The sequence below is a fragment of the Paralichthys olivaceus genome, chromosome 9 (assembly GCF_024713975.1).
Source record: "Paralichthys olivaceus isolate ysfri-2021 chromosome 9, ASM2471397v2, whole genome shotgun sequence".
In the NCBI taxonomy this organism is placed as follows: domain Eukaryota; kingdom Metazoa; phylum Chordata; class Actinopteri; order Pleuronectiformes; family Paralichthyidae; genus Paralichthys; species Paralichthys olivaceus.
In genome coordinates, this window is record NC_091101.1 from 22,733,860 (window position 1) to 22,754,283 (window position 20,424).

General features: G+C 42.3%; 1 protein-coding gene across 6 annotated transcripts in view; it reads left to right on the forward strand.

Annotated features, from left to right (window-relative positions):
* glra1 (glycine receptor, alpha 1) overlaps window positions 1–16,810 on the forward strand; it is an 85,673-nt gene extending 68,863 nt beyond the window's left edge. For 3 of the 6 annotated variants that reach the window (XM_069531536.1, XM_069531537.1, XM_069531540.1), the window contains one exon: window positions 11,514–16,810. In XM_069531536.1, the coding sequence (XP_069387637.1) occupies window positions 11,514–11,822 (309 nt within the window). In that variant the 3' untranslated portion in view covers window positions 11,823–16,810. The remainder of the gene's footprint in view (window positions 1–11,513) is intronic. The other 3 variants (XM_069531538.1, XM_069531539.1, XM_069531542.1) reach the window with 1 other exon arrangement.
* Window positions 16,811–20,424: the final 3,614 nt, after the last annotated feature.

Sequence of the window (20,424 nt, forward strand, 5' to 3'; positions counted from 1 at the left end):
TGAAATCCTTGTGGAAAAGTAGAGAAATTCAAGTATTCACAACATCCTGACGACTGGGTGATCGAAAGCTGCAGCTACAAAACTGATTTTTGCATTTATATTGGTTTTTCCAAAAGTCAAAAAAAAAAAAAATCAAAGATAGATTTTTCATTTACAATTGAGACACGAGTATTAAATATTTTATTTCTTCAAATGCAGCTTTAAGCAGCATCATTAAACTCCTTCAAACAAACTAATCACCAGTGTGTGAGTGTAATCTCTGTGCACTTCAGTCTCAGTCAATAAAAGCAAAGTGAGGGAGAGAAGCGACAGAGTTGAGGCAGAAAATATATATATATATTAAAAAAAAACTATAAACCCTAAATCCTATTGTTGTAATCCCCAATCCCCTGAGCTGTGATGCTGGGTGAAGAGGTAGATTAGTGGTCCGGCTGCCGCTGCACTTTCAGGTGAATCAGACTCAAACCCAGACCACCTCGCTCGCTCGCTCGCTCCCTTTCTGTATTTCAATCTGTGTCTCTTGACCCTCTCTCACCCCAGGAGCAGGGAGAGAGAGGGAGTGAGGACCGTGGGCTCAGGACTGACCCACATCTGGCACACTGAACCGTTTGCGTGCACACAGTTTATTTCTGCTCGTATGATGAAAGCAGGAGGTGAATTTGGGCCGTCGCTGTGTTGTGTAATCGTTGTTGTGTTGTTAATGAGGAAGCTCGTCCGTTCAGGTGAGGTCACCACGCTCACTTTAAAGAAAACAGCGTCTTTGTTCGAATAAAAAAAAAAAAAACAGGTGGATTCAGGTTCTTTTACGTCATCGGATTTGTTTCCCGGCTGCAGTGTTGCTTATGATCAGACGGTTCGGCGTTATATTACGTTTACCACAGAGCGACCACGTGTGCCGGTCAGTGAGAGCCATCCTTGCAATGGTTTGCTGGATGTGTTTCAACTTTAAAAAGTGCTCATTGCTACACTACACTTCTTACTTCCTGTTCGTGTCTGATGCTCGAGGTGAATTCAGGTAAATGTGGAGTCTACTTCTCTCACTGCACCATCTGTACTTCAGGGAGTTTCTTTCCATAACATGAAGTGTAAAGTGAACACACACTTAACCAGTTAGTTCTGCCCATTCACACACCGACATGAAAAATAAATGTACTTATGGAAGTGTGGAGCAGATTTAATAAAAGCATCAGCCAAATGACGGAGATGTTACTGGAGGTGGAAGCTGCAGCTCATTGGGTTCGATGAACATTTTATGGAAAGAGACCGATGAATGAGATGAGATGGATTAATACAGTGATCAAACAGAAAACATAGGAAACAATTCACTAAGTAATAAATTATATATACTGTCAAAGCAGCGCATTAGAATAAAGTAGCATTAAATGCAGTACATGTACCTCAATGTTTACTTAAGTACTGCACTTAAATGTATTTATTTTCACCACTGATGCAGAAACTACCTTATCTTACAACATGCAGCTCGATAGTTGTTCACGTTAAGCAGCTTTCCTGTTTTCAAGTCCGAACCTCTGAGAAAATAAAAGGACTTCTGAGGACACAGAAAACACTGAGTGGAATTTGAGGTATTTGCATGTGAAATAGGATTTTGCCGAGAGGCTTGTATGATGTGGTCCAAATGAAGGAATCACTCAGAGTGTAGAACACTTCAGTCTGAAGTTCAGCTCCTCAGGTCTTTTGACTTTATTTAAAGCAACATAATAAAAAAACTGGAGAATAAAAATCATTATGAAGAGTAGGAGTGCACCCCCCCCCCTCTCCCATAAGATCATCAGCATTAATCCGAGCAGTGAAATAAATCCAGCGACTAACACACAGTGAGGGAGAGAGAGAGAGAGAGACAGTCCTTGGGCCTCACTCGTCCTTAATTAACCTCTCGGGCCAGTCGCTCTAATGTGACTCTAATGTGATCCACGGTCCTCCATTACGGCTCCGAGAGGACGATCAGTCAGGTCTCTGCTCGCTGCAGAGAGACCGTCCCTGCTGGCCTCCGATAAACCAGGGGACCAGAATCCTCTGCTCGGCCGCTGGAACCTGATGAAATGATACCACCTGCATTTAAGTGGGTTTTAGGTGAGGGTAGTTTTATGATGGACCTTGACCACAAGTCACTGTGTTGTCAATCCACCTACAACAACTTTATGGGTGGAAATAATAATTGCTCCAAACCGTAGATTATAAATAAAGACGGACTTAACAGATATGACGCTAAAAATATCCTGGATACGACTACTGCCATCTTGTGCATTTAGAGCCGGAGTGTGAACAACAAGCAATCGGGGTAATGGAGACGAGCGCTTGACCTCTAAACTTGTTTTCACATGAATTAACTAATTACAACCAAATGTATCAGAAACGTGAAACTTGAACCAACATCAGTGTGATAAGAACTTTCTAAAGTCAAACTAGAACATTTTTCATCATTTTCTCTGTTTTGCCAGAGAATTATTCATGGATATTGATTCTAAAATATTAGGTATGTTTAGAGATGTAGTCTGGACTGTGTGTGAAATTGTCTGCAGCTCGATTGAACGGTAGAGAATTGTTGGGCCTCTAATTTTATCCATATGCATTTGCCAACTTTCAACTTTATCTGTCCCCAAAGAGCGATTTGTGTTTTCAGCCAAAAAAAAGACTATGAACATATTGTACAATAAAGAAAGTGGGAGGAGAAGAACACGAGTCGAAGGTGTAGTTCAACATCGTTAACAACTAAAGTTTCAAGACAATTTGCGGTAAAGTAAAACCACATAAATTATGGCATAAACAAGACGGACAAAATAAAAGAATAAATCAAATCAAAAGTCAGGCAGATATAAAGTAAATCTTCAATAAGACGGTGTTTTGAACCTCGGCACAAAGGCTGCGACCTCCAGGCAGAATGACTGATCCAGGTGATCGTTGGTCGAGCGGCTACAGTATGAGAACAAAACGCAGATTTCACCCTCCGTTGAATTTTCAGCTCGACTCATCTTCTTCGCTCGCTGTGCAAACTTTGAGAGCAACATCCTGCTGTCGGCGTCGGGGAGAACATTCACACTGAGTGACACAAATGTTACACTGCAGCAATTCACTGTTCATCAACAATGACTTAACAGCGAAACTGACAATCTCACACACAGGCAGCCTGACTGTATACACTCTGATAATAGGCCACAGTCACAATAGCGAGGCTCAAACACCATGTGTAACATAATAACTGTCATGGTTCTGTCCAAATTGATTTTCTCATTCAGTCGGGATCCACGTCTCGGAAGTTGCTGCGAGGTTAATACCAGACTCTGTGGTTCTTTGTTGCTGTGTTGAATGTGTGAAAATTGTGTCAGGGACGTGTTTGATTCCAGCTCTAATGCCCTGAATTCCCTCTCTCTGTCGCTACAAACACAAACACTGACACCCTTCAAGGAGATTATGTTAATTCTTATTATGGAGCGATCACCACGAGAAAAAGTTTCCTGCGACGAGGAAGGGAAACACAAGCGGGACAAACCAAACAATGTGTGGCGGCACGAGCAAGGACACTCTGTGTTTTATGGGAATTAGCAGCATGGTTAGCACACGTAATTTTGTTAGGATGTATTGGATTAGCACAATATTTCCCCAGAGGGATTTGTTTACTGTGATTATGGCGACCACGCTCACAGTGATGAAAAGCCACGAGGTGCAGCTGAGTACAGTGGGAAGTCTCTATAATCTGACTGGAGAATGTCCTGGAGCGTTTTATGGCTTTGTTCGCAGAAGCGTTTGTGTTGTTCGTTTAAAGAGCAAGTGCACGTAAAGTAAATAATGTGGTTCTGTGGTTTCTGGAAGCAACAGTCGAGCGTTTCCGGGTAATTGTCCACGAAGTGTCTGATCAATCAGATTGTGAGGGTGGACGGCACCATCTCCCCTCTGACACGAACGCTGTGCTTCAGCTCGTCTTTCAGCGTCAGACATGGAGCCGTCGGTGCAGCAGGAGGCAGCAGCAGCAGCTGGAGTCCCAGTTGTGCTGATTTCTGTGGTTTCTGCCCTTATTGATTCGTTAGTGACACTGATAGTCCAGAGAGAGAGAGAGAACGAGTGAGTGCAATCGGACTGAGGCTACCTGCCTCGGAAGTCTGTCTAATTAGGAAGACGGAGCGAGACGGCATCCGGCACATGGATACCGCAGCCCGGAGAGAGAAGGCAGAGTGGCACCCCCCCCTGCTGGGCGGCTGAGGAGACTGCAAGAGGATGAGATCAATAGCGCCACTCATCCTTGAAGGATCGGCCCGCCTGGCAGCAGCTCACTTGTTTAACGCAGACATGCTCTGAACAGACAGACGAGGCTGAGGGAGAAAGAGGCCCTTTAGGAATCAAAGGGACGTCAAACAGCTCTGCCTTGCACCTCCATTTCAATCAGGGCCGGCTCCGGCGCCATTTACAGCAGCGAATGCAAATCAGCCACTGAACATCAAGACATGCTTTCATTTAAATAAATTAATTGCGAGGAATTATCCCGTCTGGAGTGTAACCGCTGCATCACAAGGAAAAAGAACTACACTATAAATACCAGATACCGTCCAGTATCATAGTGAAAAAAGAGAGAAAGTACGTGAATCCATGTTTCATTTAGCCTCAGGGCAGAAAGCTGCTAACGACTGTTCTCTTCCACTCGGCGTTCACCTCGACAACACGAGGAGAGAAAGCCGAGCGGCCTCCAGAAGCTTCCCCCTGCAGCTGCCTCTGTTTTTGTCTCCCTCAGTGATCTGGGAGAAGAGACGTACATTTAGAGCGTGTCCCCGTCCTCCCCTCGCTGCAGACGCCGTCCTGCTGTTCCACTATGACAGCGCCTTATGAGGGAAACCCACTTTGTGATTGATCAGCTATAATCAGCTTGTTAGTCGTGATTAGGCGTTTTCAGCAGGGGGTGGGGGGTGGGGGGGCTTGACATGCTGTTTTCCTCTTAACGTCTTGATCTCACAGGAAATGTCCAGATCATATTCAAATATTCAAACAGAGTTCATATCTGAAAACAATTTAAGATACATTACCTCATTACAACCACGTTGTTTTATTGCTATTCAGAATTTCATGGCTGGGGAGTGAAGTTCTTTGAGCTCTTGCTGCTTTTTAAAAGCCACAGAGTCGGTGAACACATTCATTTTCAATAGGTTTGTCATGTTTTCACAAGACCATCGATGATACTGTGAAATCAAGCTGATTTTACCAATAGACACATGAAGGTAAAGCCGATTTACAAGCACGCAGTAATAAATATTTCCTTTTAGTTTGTTTCGTGATATCCCTGAGATCCAAAGGCAGAATTTAACCCCACATTCATCCGAAGTCAGCAGGAGACTGACTTCAGCTGACATCAGATTAAATGCTTGAAGCTGAAGGTGTCCTGACTGCTCATAAATGTTACTCAGATCAAACTCTGAAGCAGAGAGAGAGAGAGAGAGAGAGAGAGCAGAGAGAGAAAAGAACAATGCAGCAGATCATGTGGATAATCATTCCAGGTCAGCAGCGTGATGAGCGAGAGACATTAACACACCATGCTTTAATGTAAGCAGGGACTCCAGTGGAGACAAGTGGAGGAGAGAGAGAGAAAAACGGGGATGGATGTGTGGATCACTGGAGGAAGACAAGTTTAAAGAATTTGACTTTCAGGGGGTTTGAAATCAAACTGTTAACGAAACACACAACTCAGTCACAGCAGCCGATGTAGTGGAAGGAAATAGAGACAGGTCATTGGTAACCGTAGTATCAGTGAAGTACGACATGCTCCAAGAGTTTGTAGATCACCTCCTCAGTCGTCCCCGGGATTCTTGGACACGAGTAGGTTTTCCTGCAGCTCTCACCTTTGTCTCACAGATAAAATCAGATGCAGAGTCTAATCTGAGGTGGTCACTCCAGATGGATTCTGGATGCATCCTCAGGTGTGAAGTACAGACCACCTCAGTCCAATCCAGAGGTTTAACATCTGCACACTGTAATATAAGCAGTGCCATTAGAAACATTAGTCTGTCTTTGAATGTCTTAATAAACAGATGCCCAGACTTTTAAACCCACATCCTCTTAGACATTCCTCTCAGCTCCACAGAATCCACTCACCACTGACAGATTGATACTGAAACGTCCTAAAAAGACTCAAATGGCCTGAGTCGCAGAGGGAGACAGGAAGGGGGAGGGCGGAGGAGGACGGTCTAAGATGAATCCAGAAAATGGATCAGCAAAGGCAAATGTATAATATATTTCCTCTCCCTGTGCTGGGCCGCAATTGCTTCTGGGGGGAAATCATAAAGCGGGACGCAAGCCGAGGAATTCCTCCTCTGGCCTGTTCCAGGGTAGACGGATGCCGCCGTTAGTTGGGGCTGACACGTCTCCCAATCGTGTCCTATGTAAATGCGGGTCCCTAAACACGAGTATGAAAGGGTAATATTTGCAGAGGAGATGGCGGAGGATAGCGCCTGACGCACTTTGCTTGCTGCTTCCTGCTAATCTGCTCGATTAATCACATCAACAGAGGCAAAGATATAAATGCTTCAGTCGAGAGAGGGAAGCGTGATGGATGAGCGAGCTGAGAGGTCCTCGTGCTCCTCTCCTCCCTCTCTTCTCTCCCCTCCCTCCATCGCTCTGGCTCCTTTCTGCAGATGATTTTTTTTTCCTCAACTTCTCTCTTATCCTGGCTTCTTGTCTTCCCTGTTTTTTTCATCCTCTGACTCTCACCTCTCTTTCATCCGTTTCTAATATCATCCGTTCTTCTCTTTTCTTTCTCCTCCATCACTCGAGGTACTTAAGCTGGAGGGCAACAGGCATAGAAACGGATTGAAATCACCCACGATGCAGTGCTCTTACTGTAGAGAACACAACGAAAATGTACCAGTTTGAATGTGTCTTGACGATGTGCAGTTTGTCGCAGGCACAGGAGGAGAAACCAGCACAGATACAGAGATCATGCAGACATCAAACTCTCTGGATCTTCATCATGTACATTTCTAAAAATGCTTAGAGCTGCTTAATTAATATTTATCATCTTTATAAATCAAGTAGATCTCATTCATTGCTGACCGTGGCTCGTTTTAACGACTGTTCTCTGCAAACTGGACATAAATGGACAAGTTGTAAAATTCTCAACAAACCACAATGACTCTCAGTAGAGTTCATTCCTCCATCAAGAGCCAACAGCTCCTTAAATTCTGCACCAAATCTGTCATGTTTGTTTGGACATAGTTCTGAAACTAGATAGATTAAGGTAAGACAATCTTTTATTCATCCCACAGTGGGGACATTTGCTGGGGAAAAAAGTCTGGGTTCAGTCAGTGTCAACGTGTTGTGTTGACTCAACACTTTGAAATCCACTGACTCCACATTAATCAAGTTGGCGTTTAAAAATCAAACCCTCCTTGGTGGAGGTCATTAAAGCCAACTGTTAAATATACATACATCAATATAAAACATAACATTTTCAGCAGTGTAGTCTCCTGCAACTACAGCAGCTACACCGGTAGAGCTGCTGAGTCCAATGAGGATTAGAGTTTGTGTCAGTGACATGTCTCCTGTTCTGCGTCTCCATGTTGGAAGATTCTGCAGAACGTTTGTTCAGAGTTTGCTGCTGTGAGACTTGAGCAGTAAAGTGATGTCACTGTTATGGTGCCGTGTCACCGTCGTCATGTGTGATGTTGCGTCTCATCGGCTAAAGCTTCCGTTCCATTCACATCCGTGATGTGATTTTTTAAAAAGCTGTGCAAGTTAATCGCTGTAGAAATTGAGATCCATGTGGTTTTCCTCGTGCCGAAGGAGGGAGGAGGAGGAGAAAGAGGAGGAGGAGGTAAAAAATGAAGGGGAGAAAGGAATGACAGGGAGGGAAAGATGGCAGGTGAGCTCTCAACTTAAAAAAAGCAAGACAATAAAGTACCTCTCTAGTCCAACCCGAAGGGCAAAGTTTCCTCCATCCATCCCTCCATCCATCCCTCCATCCATCCATCCCTCCCTCCCTCCCTCCCTCCCTCCATCCATCCCTCCCTCCCTCCCTCCATCCATCCCTCCATTCATCCATCCATTCTTCCAAAGGTTTCACAACCTCACTCCTTGCTGTGCTAATGGATGATTTTTCTAATCAGGTATGAATGTGACAAATGTCTCAGGGTGTTGGTTTGTCAAGGGGTCTTCCTCCCTGAGATCCGTCTACAGGCTGCAAACCTTTCCTCCTCCTCCCTCATCATCTCTTCCTCCTCCTCCTCCCTCGTCCTCCTCATTGCGGCTCCTCCTCACGTCCCTCCACTCTCCACATTAATCACATGGCAGAGAGAATAAAGCAGAGCATCTGTAATAGTTAAGCAGCGTCGCTCAAGGACAGGCAGAGGTCGTCAGCTAGCATCGCGGCTAATGTGTACATACCCGCTTTCTGTGTGTGCGTGTGTGTGTGTGTGTGTGTACATGTATTAACAGTAATAAATGGGTTGGTGTGGCTGCAAGGACAGAACGGGGACATGTGGTGCTAAAAATGGACCACTACCTGGTGGTCTAACACATGCACGCATGCACACACACACACACACACACACACACACACACACACACACACACACTTATAGTTTGCTTTCTCAGTGATTCTCTCACATGTGTGAACACACGTCCCCCCCCACATAAACTAACACACTGCAGTAGGAACAATGCCAGAAGTGTCAAGATGATGGACCAACTTATAACCCTCTCATATACGAGCTGCTGTGTCCCACAATGCACTGCAGCGAGTCTATGAACCACCGTTGTAAAGTTGTCTGGAAAATCTCACCAAGCTCTGCTTCCAAACATCTGGAGGTCATTATTCAGTCGTGGCCACAGCGGACCATCGTTCACATGGCAACAACACTTCAACATCAAAATCATTGAATTAATCCTTAAAAAATTTATTTTAATAATCAAGTTGTTGTTAATGAAGAAACCTTTCAAGAGTAAAGTTCATTTTAGAGGCTTGATATGTTGATGGAACCTTAAGTTAAAGAATCATTCTGAATCAACATCTGGACTCAATTTCATAACGATCTACATCCAATGCTTTTCACTCTGGATCAAAGTTTTCCTGCCATGATTAGATCCATGCTGCTACTGAACCAACTCAATGTTTTACCAGTGTCAGAAGATGACAAATGTGGAGAACTGCACTACCATCGTGAAATGAGACGGTCTTCCTATTGCGTCACCAGCTTATCCTGCTACAGCTGTTGCCAAGCAACAAGGCTTTGCGTTTGTATGTGTTGGTAATCTCTAGATACCTCACGATTCGGTTCAGATAATTTTTTATAGTTTAAACAATTAGTTGGTATAGGTTTATATTATTTCTCTGGCAGAGAGTGAATGAAACTGACTGGTATAAATACACAGATGAACTAATGAGGGAATGGGGAGCAGGTGAGTGTGTGTGTGTGTGTGGGAATGAGGTTATTCCTTGTCCTATTCCGTGTTTTTATTTTATTTTTTTCTTCATACCTACAGCATCTTATTCTATTGTATTTTTATTGAATCCAAATACCGAACTGCTATGACGACCTAATTTCCCTTTGGGGATGAATAAAGTGATCTATCTATCTATCATTAGCCACTTGTGAGGGTGACTGGATCTGAAATGACAGAGAGAGATGATAAGAAATAAGGCATTGTTAAATAGTTGTGACACAGTCTAAGGAGTTCTTTTGGGTTCTGAGGACGCATCCTATCTTGAGTCCACAGTTTTTCTCAGCAAGAGACAAATCCTGCATGACGTCGTTTCCTTCTTGGAAAGATCATCAATGGTTTTATACCAGGAGTCCATCAGCACCTATTCTTCTGTCACAATGGAATACGTCATGTTTAAAAACTTTATCTATAACAGAAGATACACACAGACATTACAGTACTCTGTGCAGTCACAGTAAAGTTTTCTGTCCAAAACAAAATGTTTTCAGTTCAAACAGAGGAAACATTTAACCATCTCACTGACAATCACAGCAAAACAGATTCATTTGAAAATGAAAATAAGACAAACAGAACTGACATGTTGAAATCATATAAAAATATGAGGTACACAGACAGAGGTACACACATGCTCTTATCGATTGTCTTATACATTAACATACATGCATTCACACACAACTCCTGTTGCCGTTGTCCCATCTGAGGCATTTTTATCCACTTTCCCGTCATTCTACTGGTGGTAATTGGTGATTATTGGTTACCGATTGATTTACTTTGCCTCTCTGCTGCTGCTGGAATCGGTCGCTGGTCTAACTGCAGAGTGTTGAGCCTCCTTGTTTTATTGGCTGGTTGATTTGTGTTTGCTGCAGAGGTTGTGCATGGTGATTAAGTTCTCCTGACGCCAACTGTTCCTCCTGCTTCAGCCTGCATTCACAACAAAATGCTTCCTTTTTCTTACCCAGAATGCACTGGAAGAGATGTGCTGCTGACAGGCTGCCACATGTTCTCCCACAGGAAACACAAGTCACACTCGTCTATTAACAAGAATTTGAGTCCAGACAAACATGGCAGATAATCATTCGAGGGATTTTTCTCTGCTAATTTTTATTTTCATGGCTGTTGTTTTAAATCTGAAGGGAACAGAAGCACCTGATATTTAATTTCCACTAACTCACACACACAGACACACACAGACACACACTCTCCTCAGTGTTTGCTTTGGAGTCTCTGAATCAGATAAGGAAGTCATTGTGTCTCCTGTAATGAAAAGCCAGGGTGACGGGGCAGATAGGATTTTCAATATCTCACCGTGCTCTGGTGAAAACAATGTAACCTTGAGGTGCAGCTCGTGTCAATCAATTCAATCCATTGGACCAACCCCTCACTGCCCTTGACGGGTCAGATAAATTTGCTCGTTTTTGTGTTCAGCTCATATCGATGACTTTTGCAGACGGGAGATACGGCTCGGCCTCGGTGTAGTGTGATCGATGATAAACTCATAATGATGATGATTATGCTCCTGTGTGGAGTTTGCATGTTCTCATGTCTGCAATGGTGCAAATAACGACTCTGAAGAATCAGTGACTCTAAACTGGTGATTTCCATCTGTCCACAACTTTTACTCCCCTTCTGTAGATCCAGTGACATAAAGTCCATAAGCTGCCGCTCATTCAATCAGTCAATCAAACACAACGGACCATTGGAAAACTGTATTTTTTCTGTCACACTTTAATATGGCACCATCAGCTGGTGATGTTCATGTCTAATAATTCAAACTTATCACTGATGAGAAAGGAAACCAAACCATGAACTTAAAATAAAGATGGACGACGTGTCTCCGTGATACCGAGACAGAAAAACAGATTCAGCCTAAAAGTTTTTAAGTTACGTCACGCTATGAGTTACCTCATTTTTCATTTCAGTTTATGTCACTGTCTGTCTGTGATGTTTGTTTATTTCATGGCTACACACACACACACACACACACACACACACAAACACACACACACTCACACACACACACACACACATACACACACACTCCTCCAACAGTAACGTCTTTCTCTGGTTCCTAACAGCCTGAGTCTTGGCCTGTGTTGCAGGAGGATGAGACGGGCGAGGGGCGCTTCAGCTTCCCCGGTTACGGCATGGGCCCCGCCTGCCTGCAGGCCAAGGACGGCATGGCCATCAAGGGCAACAACAACAACGCCCCGGCCTCGGCCGCGCCCGAGAAGAGCATTGAGGAGATGAAGAAGCTGTTCATCAGCCGGGCCAAACGCATCGACACGGTTTCCCGTGTGGCCTTCCCGCTCGTCTTCCTCATTTTTAACATTTTCTACTGGATCATTTACAAGATCATCCGCAGCGAGGACATCCACAAGCAGTAGTCAAGAGGCAGAGGAGGAGGAGGAGGAGGAGGAGAAGGGGGAAAATGGCGAAAAGGGGAAGAAACAAAAGGAGAGGATACAGAGAGAGAGACGACTTGAATAGGAGACATCACGGCCCCTTTTTTCACACCAGCCATGCCAACCTTTCCTCATCCTCTTCCTTCCTTCTCTTCCTCGTTCGATCAAGGATACGATGCTTTTTGTGGCGATCACCCCATTCAGCCCCTCCTGACCCCGACGACACATTAGTTGAGATGCTGTTCTTTTCCCCCTTTATTCTCTTTCTCCTGCCCTGAGTCCCACCCCTGCTCCCGTCTCTTTACACCTCCTGAATAATCCGGACCAGTGCAATAGCAATGCAGTAAAATGCATGATATATGAATGTGGCAATATATTAATGAAAAGATGAAAAACAGACTTTTGCGGGCACACCCAGCGAACTGTGGGCGAGTGGACGGACTGGAACAAAAGGAGACGATGAGAGTGTCTTGTAGAGGGTCTTGTGTTTGATTATAGTTTGATTTTACGTGTGAAGACAGATATATATAATTCTATATGAAAACGGGATGTGGGGGCGGGGTGGGGGACGTGTGAGAGGCAAACAGCAGTGTAATATACTCATATATTTATCATAAATGGAATAAAAGAAAGGAACCATAGGAACGTGGGCATCTGGAAAAGAGGGATTTTTCACCCCCCCAAAAAAGGAACAAAGGCAGATCGGTGCTTCCATTAATTAAAGTGATGCAAGGATGACACATTCTATATCTAGATTTGCTTCAAATGTGTATTGCAAGCGCTCGTCAATGCTTTTTCTCCTCCAGCCGCCGCCGCCACAGAACCTTGACCTGCAGAGACACTCTGGGTTTGCTACTGCCGCTGTCAATCACACGACTGGACAGAAAATAACATGAGATTTAAAAAAGAAAAAGAAAAACACTGGAAGTGGTGAATAATCTGAGACAGAATATCGTGTTTGTCTGTGGCGTTCCTCTTCCCGTATGTAATTTATTTCCTGATGCATTTGTTGTTCTTTTGGCTTGTTTCTTAATTCTTGTGCCAATGAAACATGTCACGTGTGGCTGTGCAGCTCCAAAACGTTTCGCGGGAGGAAGCGGCGCCGCTGGGACGTCAGTTGCTGCATCGATTGACGTCACCTCACATGCTTCTTCTTGTTTTTTTAATTCCGAGAGACATATCACTTTTTGTTTTTCATCACCTGGAGAGATGGAACATATCAATCCTGGACGGAGAACAACGCAGATCCTCGTTTTCTTTCCTTGTCGTGTTCATCGGGACTGAAACATTAGACATGTTTACATCCTATTAGTGCTTCCTTGCTTTGGCCCCGCCTTAACATGACACCCCGCCCCCTCCTCACATGCCCACCCGAGGGGATATATGTAGTTAAACTGTACAGATTATTACACCTGTTATACCTTAATTAAATGTATTTCCACCTCATTCACATGCATCAACTGTAGCTGCAGACGTCGTGACTTGTGAAAAGCTAAGTTATCGTCCATTCCATGTGAAACGAGTTTAATTCTGTCACAGCTGTGTTGGGCGGGATTTGATCATTCAGCAGGTCGGTTGGTTCGATGATTTGTGCGATTATTATCTATTTACTATCTTACTTTGCAGCAGGCTTCTCTATGCAATGCAGTTTATTTCCTTCCGTTTAGCACGACCATCTCAACAGCACCACCTATCTGTGGCTCATCGTACTGCTAAACAAAGTCTCTCATGCTTATTGACAAATATGGAACAAACAGAGAAGATAAAATTAGGTTTTTATTTTACTTTCATTTTTCCCATTCGAAAAGAAATTAGCAAGAGCTAAACCTCTGAACCCGGTAGAACTAGGAAAGAAAACATCTTTTTGTGTATATGAATGGTTGTTTCAGGATTTTACGTCTTTTGTTGAATTTACTCAAAAAAAAACAAAAATACAAAGTGCTTTTATACTTTTACAGAAAGGTTTTAAACGTGAGAGTTGCAATAGTGAAATTTGCAAATTTGTAGCAAAGCGAAATTGTGTGTTCTCATTGCTTTGTTTGTCTTTTGAATTCCCGCCCTTAATTGGTTTATTTATTATGTTCAGTGTGAGTGTTTCAGAGACGTATCGTATTTTCCACCTTTTACTGCAGACACAACGTTTTTTGGGAAATACACCGTTTTGCTTTCTGTGTACGAGTCAGGTGAGAAGAAAGATAACATCATGTGCATTCAATGGGAACTATGATTAGCCTAGCTTAGCATGACTGGTTTTACATTTTGGTTCATGTAGTAATTACACAATCCAGGAGGACCATGCTACCTGTTCCCCCTGCTTCTAGTGTCTATGCTAAGCTAGGCTAGCAATTTACATTTCCATACTTAACATATCATCTAACTCTGACAGAAAGTGAATTATGGTATTTTCCAAAATGTTTCACTCTAAAACAGCTGTAAAACTTCAGCTATATAATGTTGCATTGTGGGGAGTCTCTCCTGGACGTATTTAACTTTGCAATAATGGTTCATTTGGTATTTTAATTAACCCCTGAGTCTAGATCAGCTGTTGGTTGCAATGAAAAATATTGTTTCATTGATAATTTCTACTTGTGAAAATGTTTGAGCCTCAGTCCAACTTGGTTTTAAAGCAAAACCAAAGATTTTTTTGTTTGTTTTTCGTGTTTGACAAAGTTGTGAGTCCTGTTTGCTGCTGTCGGGGGGCAAAAGATTTTAAAGTACGTAATGTTATATTCACTTTGTGAGTTCAAGAACTGACTGGGTTAGATCACCATCAGATATACAGCTGTTATTATAATGTACACAAAATATTTTCATATGTAACATTTCCCACAATGTATACTCGTAAAACATATTTGTTGGCTTATTTATCTTCAATAGAAGCTTATTTATTTATTTATTTATTAATCTTGTGGGGAAGTTTTGTTTGATTCCATTTCATTTTCATGAATTTGTTTATCTGAGTGTGTCAGACTGATCCGAAGGGCTATGTCACGCGCATTCTTCTGTTCACATCCCAACGTCTTTTAACTTTAAAGTGGAAGTGCCATAAAAATGCTATTCGCCCCAGAAACTATGCATTTCATTCAGTAAGAAAACAGCGATAAAACCTTTCAGGCGAGATCACCGAGGATGAACCAAGGACTCTCGCACAGCTGCTATTTCGGACATTAACTTTAACTTTGTGCTCTCAGCTCAGCAGACTCATGACGACGAGCGTTAGCTTTAGCAGCAACTACAAAGCTCCAATAAAAACACTTTAGTTTTCCCAAAGAGCAGCTCGGAGCAAATGCTAAAATTAGCTTGTTGGGAAAGTTGACTTTTACCTGCGTCAAAGCATTTTGGTGAAATATCAGAAATGGTATTTAGTCGAAAAGCTAGCTTTGCAAATACGCTCTGTAGCTCCTCCCTTTGTAATCTTCTCATTTAATCACCACAGATAAAGTTCCCACTAAAAAAATGTTCCCCTAAAAGCAACTCACAGGTATTAAACCTCGCAACTCTGAATTTTTGACCCCGAGTCGAATTTGACTCTGAAAGTCTGATGAACATCATCACACCCAACTTTGAAATCTAAGATGCAGCTCTGTATATCAACAGACTATAGTTTTTACTCTTTATTAGCACTTCTGTCATTAAATGTGTCCAGTCACGATCTTTGGACGTGTTACTACAATGTTATTAATCGTAAAATACTGCTTGTTATGTAATGCGTTATTATGAACAGTTGTAGCTAACAAAGACTGGCTGGCTAACGTAAACATTGTTCCCATGCAAGGTTCAGGATAAAGCAAAGGATAAAGAAATGTATCTTCTATTTAATTTTCCTTGTGACGAACAAACACCACAAGCTAAACTGTATTTCCCTCTGTGCCATAAACACGAAAGATTCTGTCCATCAGCCTCTTTGCCAACAGCCGCCGTCCACGGTCTCGGTTCATACATTTCTTTTTTGTGCCATATGTGGGTTGAATATGCAACTAAAAGACGAGGACCTACGAACATATCATGCGTTCACCCCGCCACCGTTTTACATGAAGTATTTTTCACGTATTCATACGCTTTCCTCAGGTGTGCGTGTTGTGTGTGTCATAGTCATGTTAGAGCTTCGTCATAGGCCTCACATCATTCTATTAATCAGTGTTATACTGTACGGGGTCGGGGGAGGGAGGGGTCCATGCTGGGTTTATTGCGTTACGCTGCGATGTGATGCAAACGGACTGAACAACGAGCGACGTGTTTTTGGACGTTTATAAATCCTTAGGTTCTGAACTGGATTTTAAAGTAGCATGGTTTGATTTGTTGATGATTAATGATTCTATGGGTTTATGGGGTTTTGTTTGTTTCTCTTGTATCTTATTGTATGTATCGTACAATCCGATGCGCTGAGAGAGAAGATACAGCGACTCGTGAACTGCTGTGAACTAAAAGAAACATTATTATTATTATTATTAGGATTATTATATTTATTTATTTTCTTTGCACAAGTTGGAATGGCCTTAATTTTGCTTTACTTGCTTCTATTGTGTATTGGCACAAAGTGCACCCGTTTGATTTGCAGAGATTGCGATGCTCATTATGATGCTTATAATCTGAGAGTGCACATCAAAGCAGGAAGAAAAAAAAAATTAAAAAGTTCAGCAAATTCTTTTTATTTTTCATTAATCTGAAAAACAATATTTTGCATGAATATAAATACAATGGCAGATATTTTGGCTTGTACAAAAAAAGTGAAGCAATTTGAAGAGAAAAAAAGAATGTACCGTTTCTGCTGTATCTGTATATATCTAAATATTTATTGAAATATGTCATACTACTAATTCTATTAACGATTAAAGGTTTTCTGAACAAAAATCTCTTTACCTGTTTTTGAACATTGTCAAGGTTGTTGGAGTTGGATCTTTTGGTTTGTGTTACTCTACTCAAGGATCTGTGTAATCATTAAAGAAAAAGTATTAAAAATTGCAAATAAATCCTCGCTGCAGGGTGTTTTTTATTTTCTCACGTCCCTGTGACGGACACGCTTCAGTCTGCCGGTTGTTCGTTGTTCATCACTGGATAAAAAGGAAGAAAGATTCTCCATATTCACAGTCACTAAAACATCAAACTCACTTATATCAAAGTCGAATCATGTTTGATTTAATATGGCTGCGTAAACAAACGGCTTCTTGTCCAGTAGTTTGATCATTGCTCTAAACTCTTTATCAATATTCACACTAATAATCCGATTTTAGCCGCTTGATGTTCTTTTCTCTATTTCTAATCTATTATTTAACATTTTCTCTTTTCCAGCAAATGAAAAATACAAAAAGTCTTTTTTTTTATAATTGACTACACATCATTTAAATTTGCTTTAATAGTGAAACTTGCTTGTGAATCTCTTTGAGCTGCAGATTCATTTAAAAGCAGCTCACACTGCAGCTGTGGGTAATTGACCTGACAAGAATCACCTGTGTGCAGCTCTTTAAAACCCGTCAGGAAGTTTCTCTTCTGATTTCGGAACCACACTCACGTCTGCACAGAACTGTTCATCGTGCTCTAGAATGTTGTGTATTTGTTGGTTTGCCAAGTTTGATACTTTTTGCTGTCGGTCACACACTGACACAAACGTCGTACTCTGGAAAATGTTTTCAGGCTTTCAGGGTCAAACTGTAAATGAAAAGCGCTGAAGAAAAGTCCTCTCGAGGCTGCAGGAGTGTGTTAGTGACATGTATTCACCATATCTGAAGGTTCAGCTGCTTTGTGACTGAATTCCAGACTTAATACTGAAAGTTAGGGACTGAATGTGAAAAATGCAAATGTCAGTTGCGTTTCTAAATGTCTGAGTGAGTTCATGTGAGAAAAACAGAGAAAACAGCAGGTTAATGTCTGAAAAATTCACTGTGAGCGAGTGGACGTGTTGATGAGGTTTCTAACACGTGACGGACGTGAAACTGGAAGAATGCAAATATCTCAGGACGAACATGTCAACTTGGAAAGACGAGGAGATTCCAGAGCTTTTACTGATGAGGGCCGGCAATGAAATTCCCTTTGGGCATTCCTGATATATTGAGTTCAAAACAACGAAAGGGCTTATTGACCTTTCACCTTTGACCAGGAGAATGAAATTAGTTCATCTTCATGTCAAAGTGATGCACAACATTTGATGACATTATCTCAAGCTCATCTTAAGATATCACGTTCAAGACAAACATAGACATACTTTGTACCTTTTGACCTTTGGCTACCAAAAACTAATTAGTTCATTCTTGAGTACAAATGAATGTTTGTGAGGAAATTCCATCAAACCATTCTTGAGATATTCTCAACTGAAGGGAAATAATGAGGAGGGTCTTGGGGGATTTAATGTTTACACACACGGTGTTGGAGGTTGGGATGATACATGTGTGTTCATGGTTAACGGGGGTTTTTACATGAATAGTATATGAGCGTCCTCACAGATGCATGAAGACACAGTTACGTGTGTGTGTTGGCCGTGTGCTCGGGGTCTCGCTGCCAGCTGGACCAGAACATGCTGGAAGCCATGTTGCTCCTGAATATTAATGTGTCCACTCACAGCAGGAGGGCTGCACTCACTGAATACTGATAACGCACACACGCACCGTTTGTAGGAATAAGCCGGACATGTGTTAACACAGGCGGAAAAAAGAAGGTCACAAGTTTAAATCCTGCAACTGAGACTCCAGTCAGGACCACATGTCCTTGAGCAAAACGCTGACCTGACCTTCCTGCCTGCCGATGGTTTCCAAGACCTTTTTAAAAGCCTGAACTTAAGTCTCGTAATATTATGTTTTTACTTTCACAGCCGCCAGGAAATCTTTCAGTAGAGATCCTAGAAACGTGCTGGAATAATTGTATTATCGGATTCAGTGAGGAAACACACACACATTCTCCCGTGAACTGTGTTTAACCCATAAAAACCTGCAGCACCCCCCAGGCTGCGTCCTCACGCAGTTCATCCTGAGTTCAAGTGAAATCAGTGGCGGAGACTCCAAGGTGAACAAGAAGCTGAATTTTGTTGCACACACACTTGAATTCACTTGAGTCACTCGCCCTGTTTCACTTAATGAACAACCTGGTTTCCAGAAAAGTTTCAGGCTGAAAATCTATTTAAAATCATAGAGACGTTTTTTAACGTCTCATACATTTTCCAGGCCACCTCTCTCAAAGTTTCTTTTTCACACACAGTCTGTGACCCGGCTGATTGCGTATTCACTCTCTGTCTCAGACGCTCTTAGACTCGACCTTCAGGACAGTTTAAGTTGAAGAAAATTCAGGGGCTCCGACATGAGCTCAAATTGAGATTCAGCTCACAGGAATGATTCATTTTAGGCTGTATGTGAGAGCTCTGTCTCCTTTTTACTTTCATCACAGCTCAAAGTAGAGACAGTGACATGAGGAGGGACCTCAGACCAGAATCATAAATCGTTAAATTTAATCAATTTAACAAAATCCTGTAATTTAACAGTTTGTCACACAGACGTCACAAAAACCAAACACTGCCATTGAAACACATTTTGTTGTTGTTAATAATAATCACGGACGACATCTTTAAGAAAAATGAATTGCTCTTCAACATCTATCAGCTTCAACATGACTTGGGGTTAACACAAGGTACGAATGAGCTTTGGGCCAAATGTCCATTTAATAGATAAAAAGGTTTCCACAGTCCGCAGACATGCAGCATGGATGAATGGATGAATGGTTGTTGGTCTGTAGGTCGGCTCTGTGATGAACTGGTGATTTGTCCAGGGTGAATCTCACCTCCTGCTAATGTCCCCTAGAATCAGCTCCAGGCAAAATGGATGGAGCGGTTTCAGAGGATGGACGGATGTACAAATTAACAGCAAATAAAAATACTTCTACTTTATTTCAATCATGTGTGCAACATAAAATGTAAATTTGTTTTTCTGCCTAAATGTCTTTGCAGCATATGCATTTGTGTTTTCTGCTCTCAGGAAGTTGGATTTAGCAGCTTTGAGAGGAGTGAATGTGCTCCTGAGAGAAATGATACAACTTCATCCTGTGAAGTCTGGCAGCTTCTGCAGAAACACCATCACATTAAAGCTGGAAATTCATTCATCTCGTTTCTCGTTTCCCCAGAGAGACAGATCTGTATTCTGTCTCTCCTCCACTGAGAGGTCAGAGGCCAGTTAAAAGAGAGGTTGGTGGAGTGAAATATAAGAGATCCACTGCATGAGGTCAAAACCAGGTTCATGTTGTAGTGCACGTCCAGATCTACCTTTATAAATATCTGATCTGTTGAACTAACGAGTTGAGTCATTACCACGGGCTGTAAATTAAGATGGACGACACGTCTCCACTTCCAACGATACAGGAACGAAGCCAAAATATCTCGGATATGAATCTAATCTTGTGCATTTAAAGCCTGAGCCTGTGTGGTGACGAGTGGGGGGATGTTGTGAGGTTCTGCCAACACGCAGACTCCACCACCTCCAAACTCATCAAACATTAACACTTGAACAAACATCAGTGTGACTGAACAACTACTTGAAGCTGTGGTTCAGAGGTCATCCACAGACCAGGTCACTGGTTTGAACTCTGGAGCCCTGCAGAGTGTGTATGT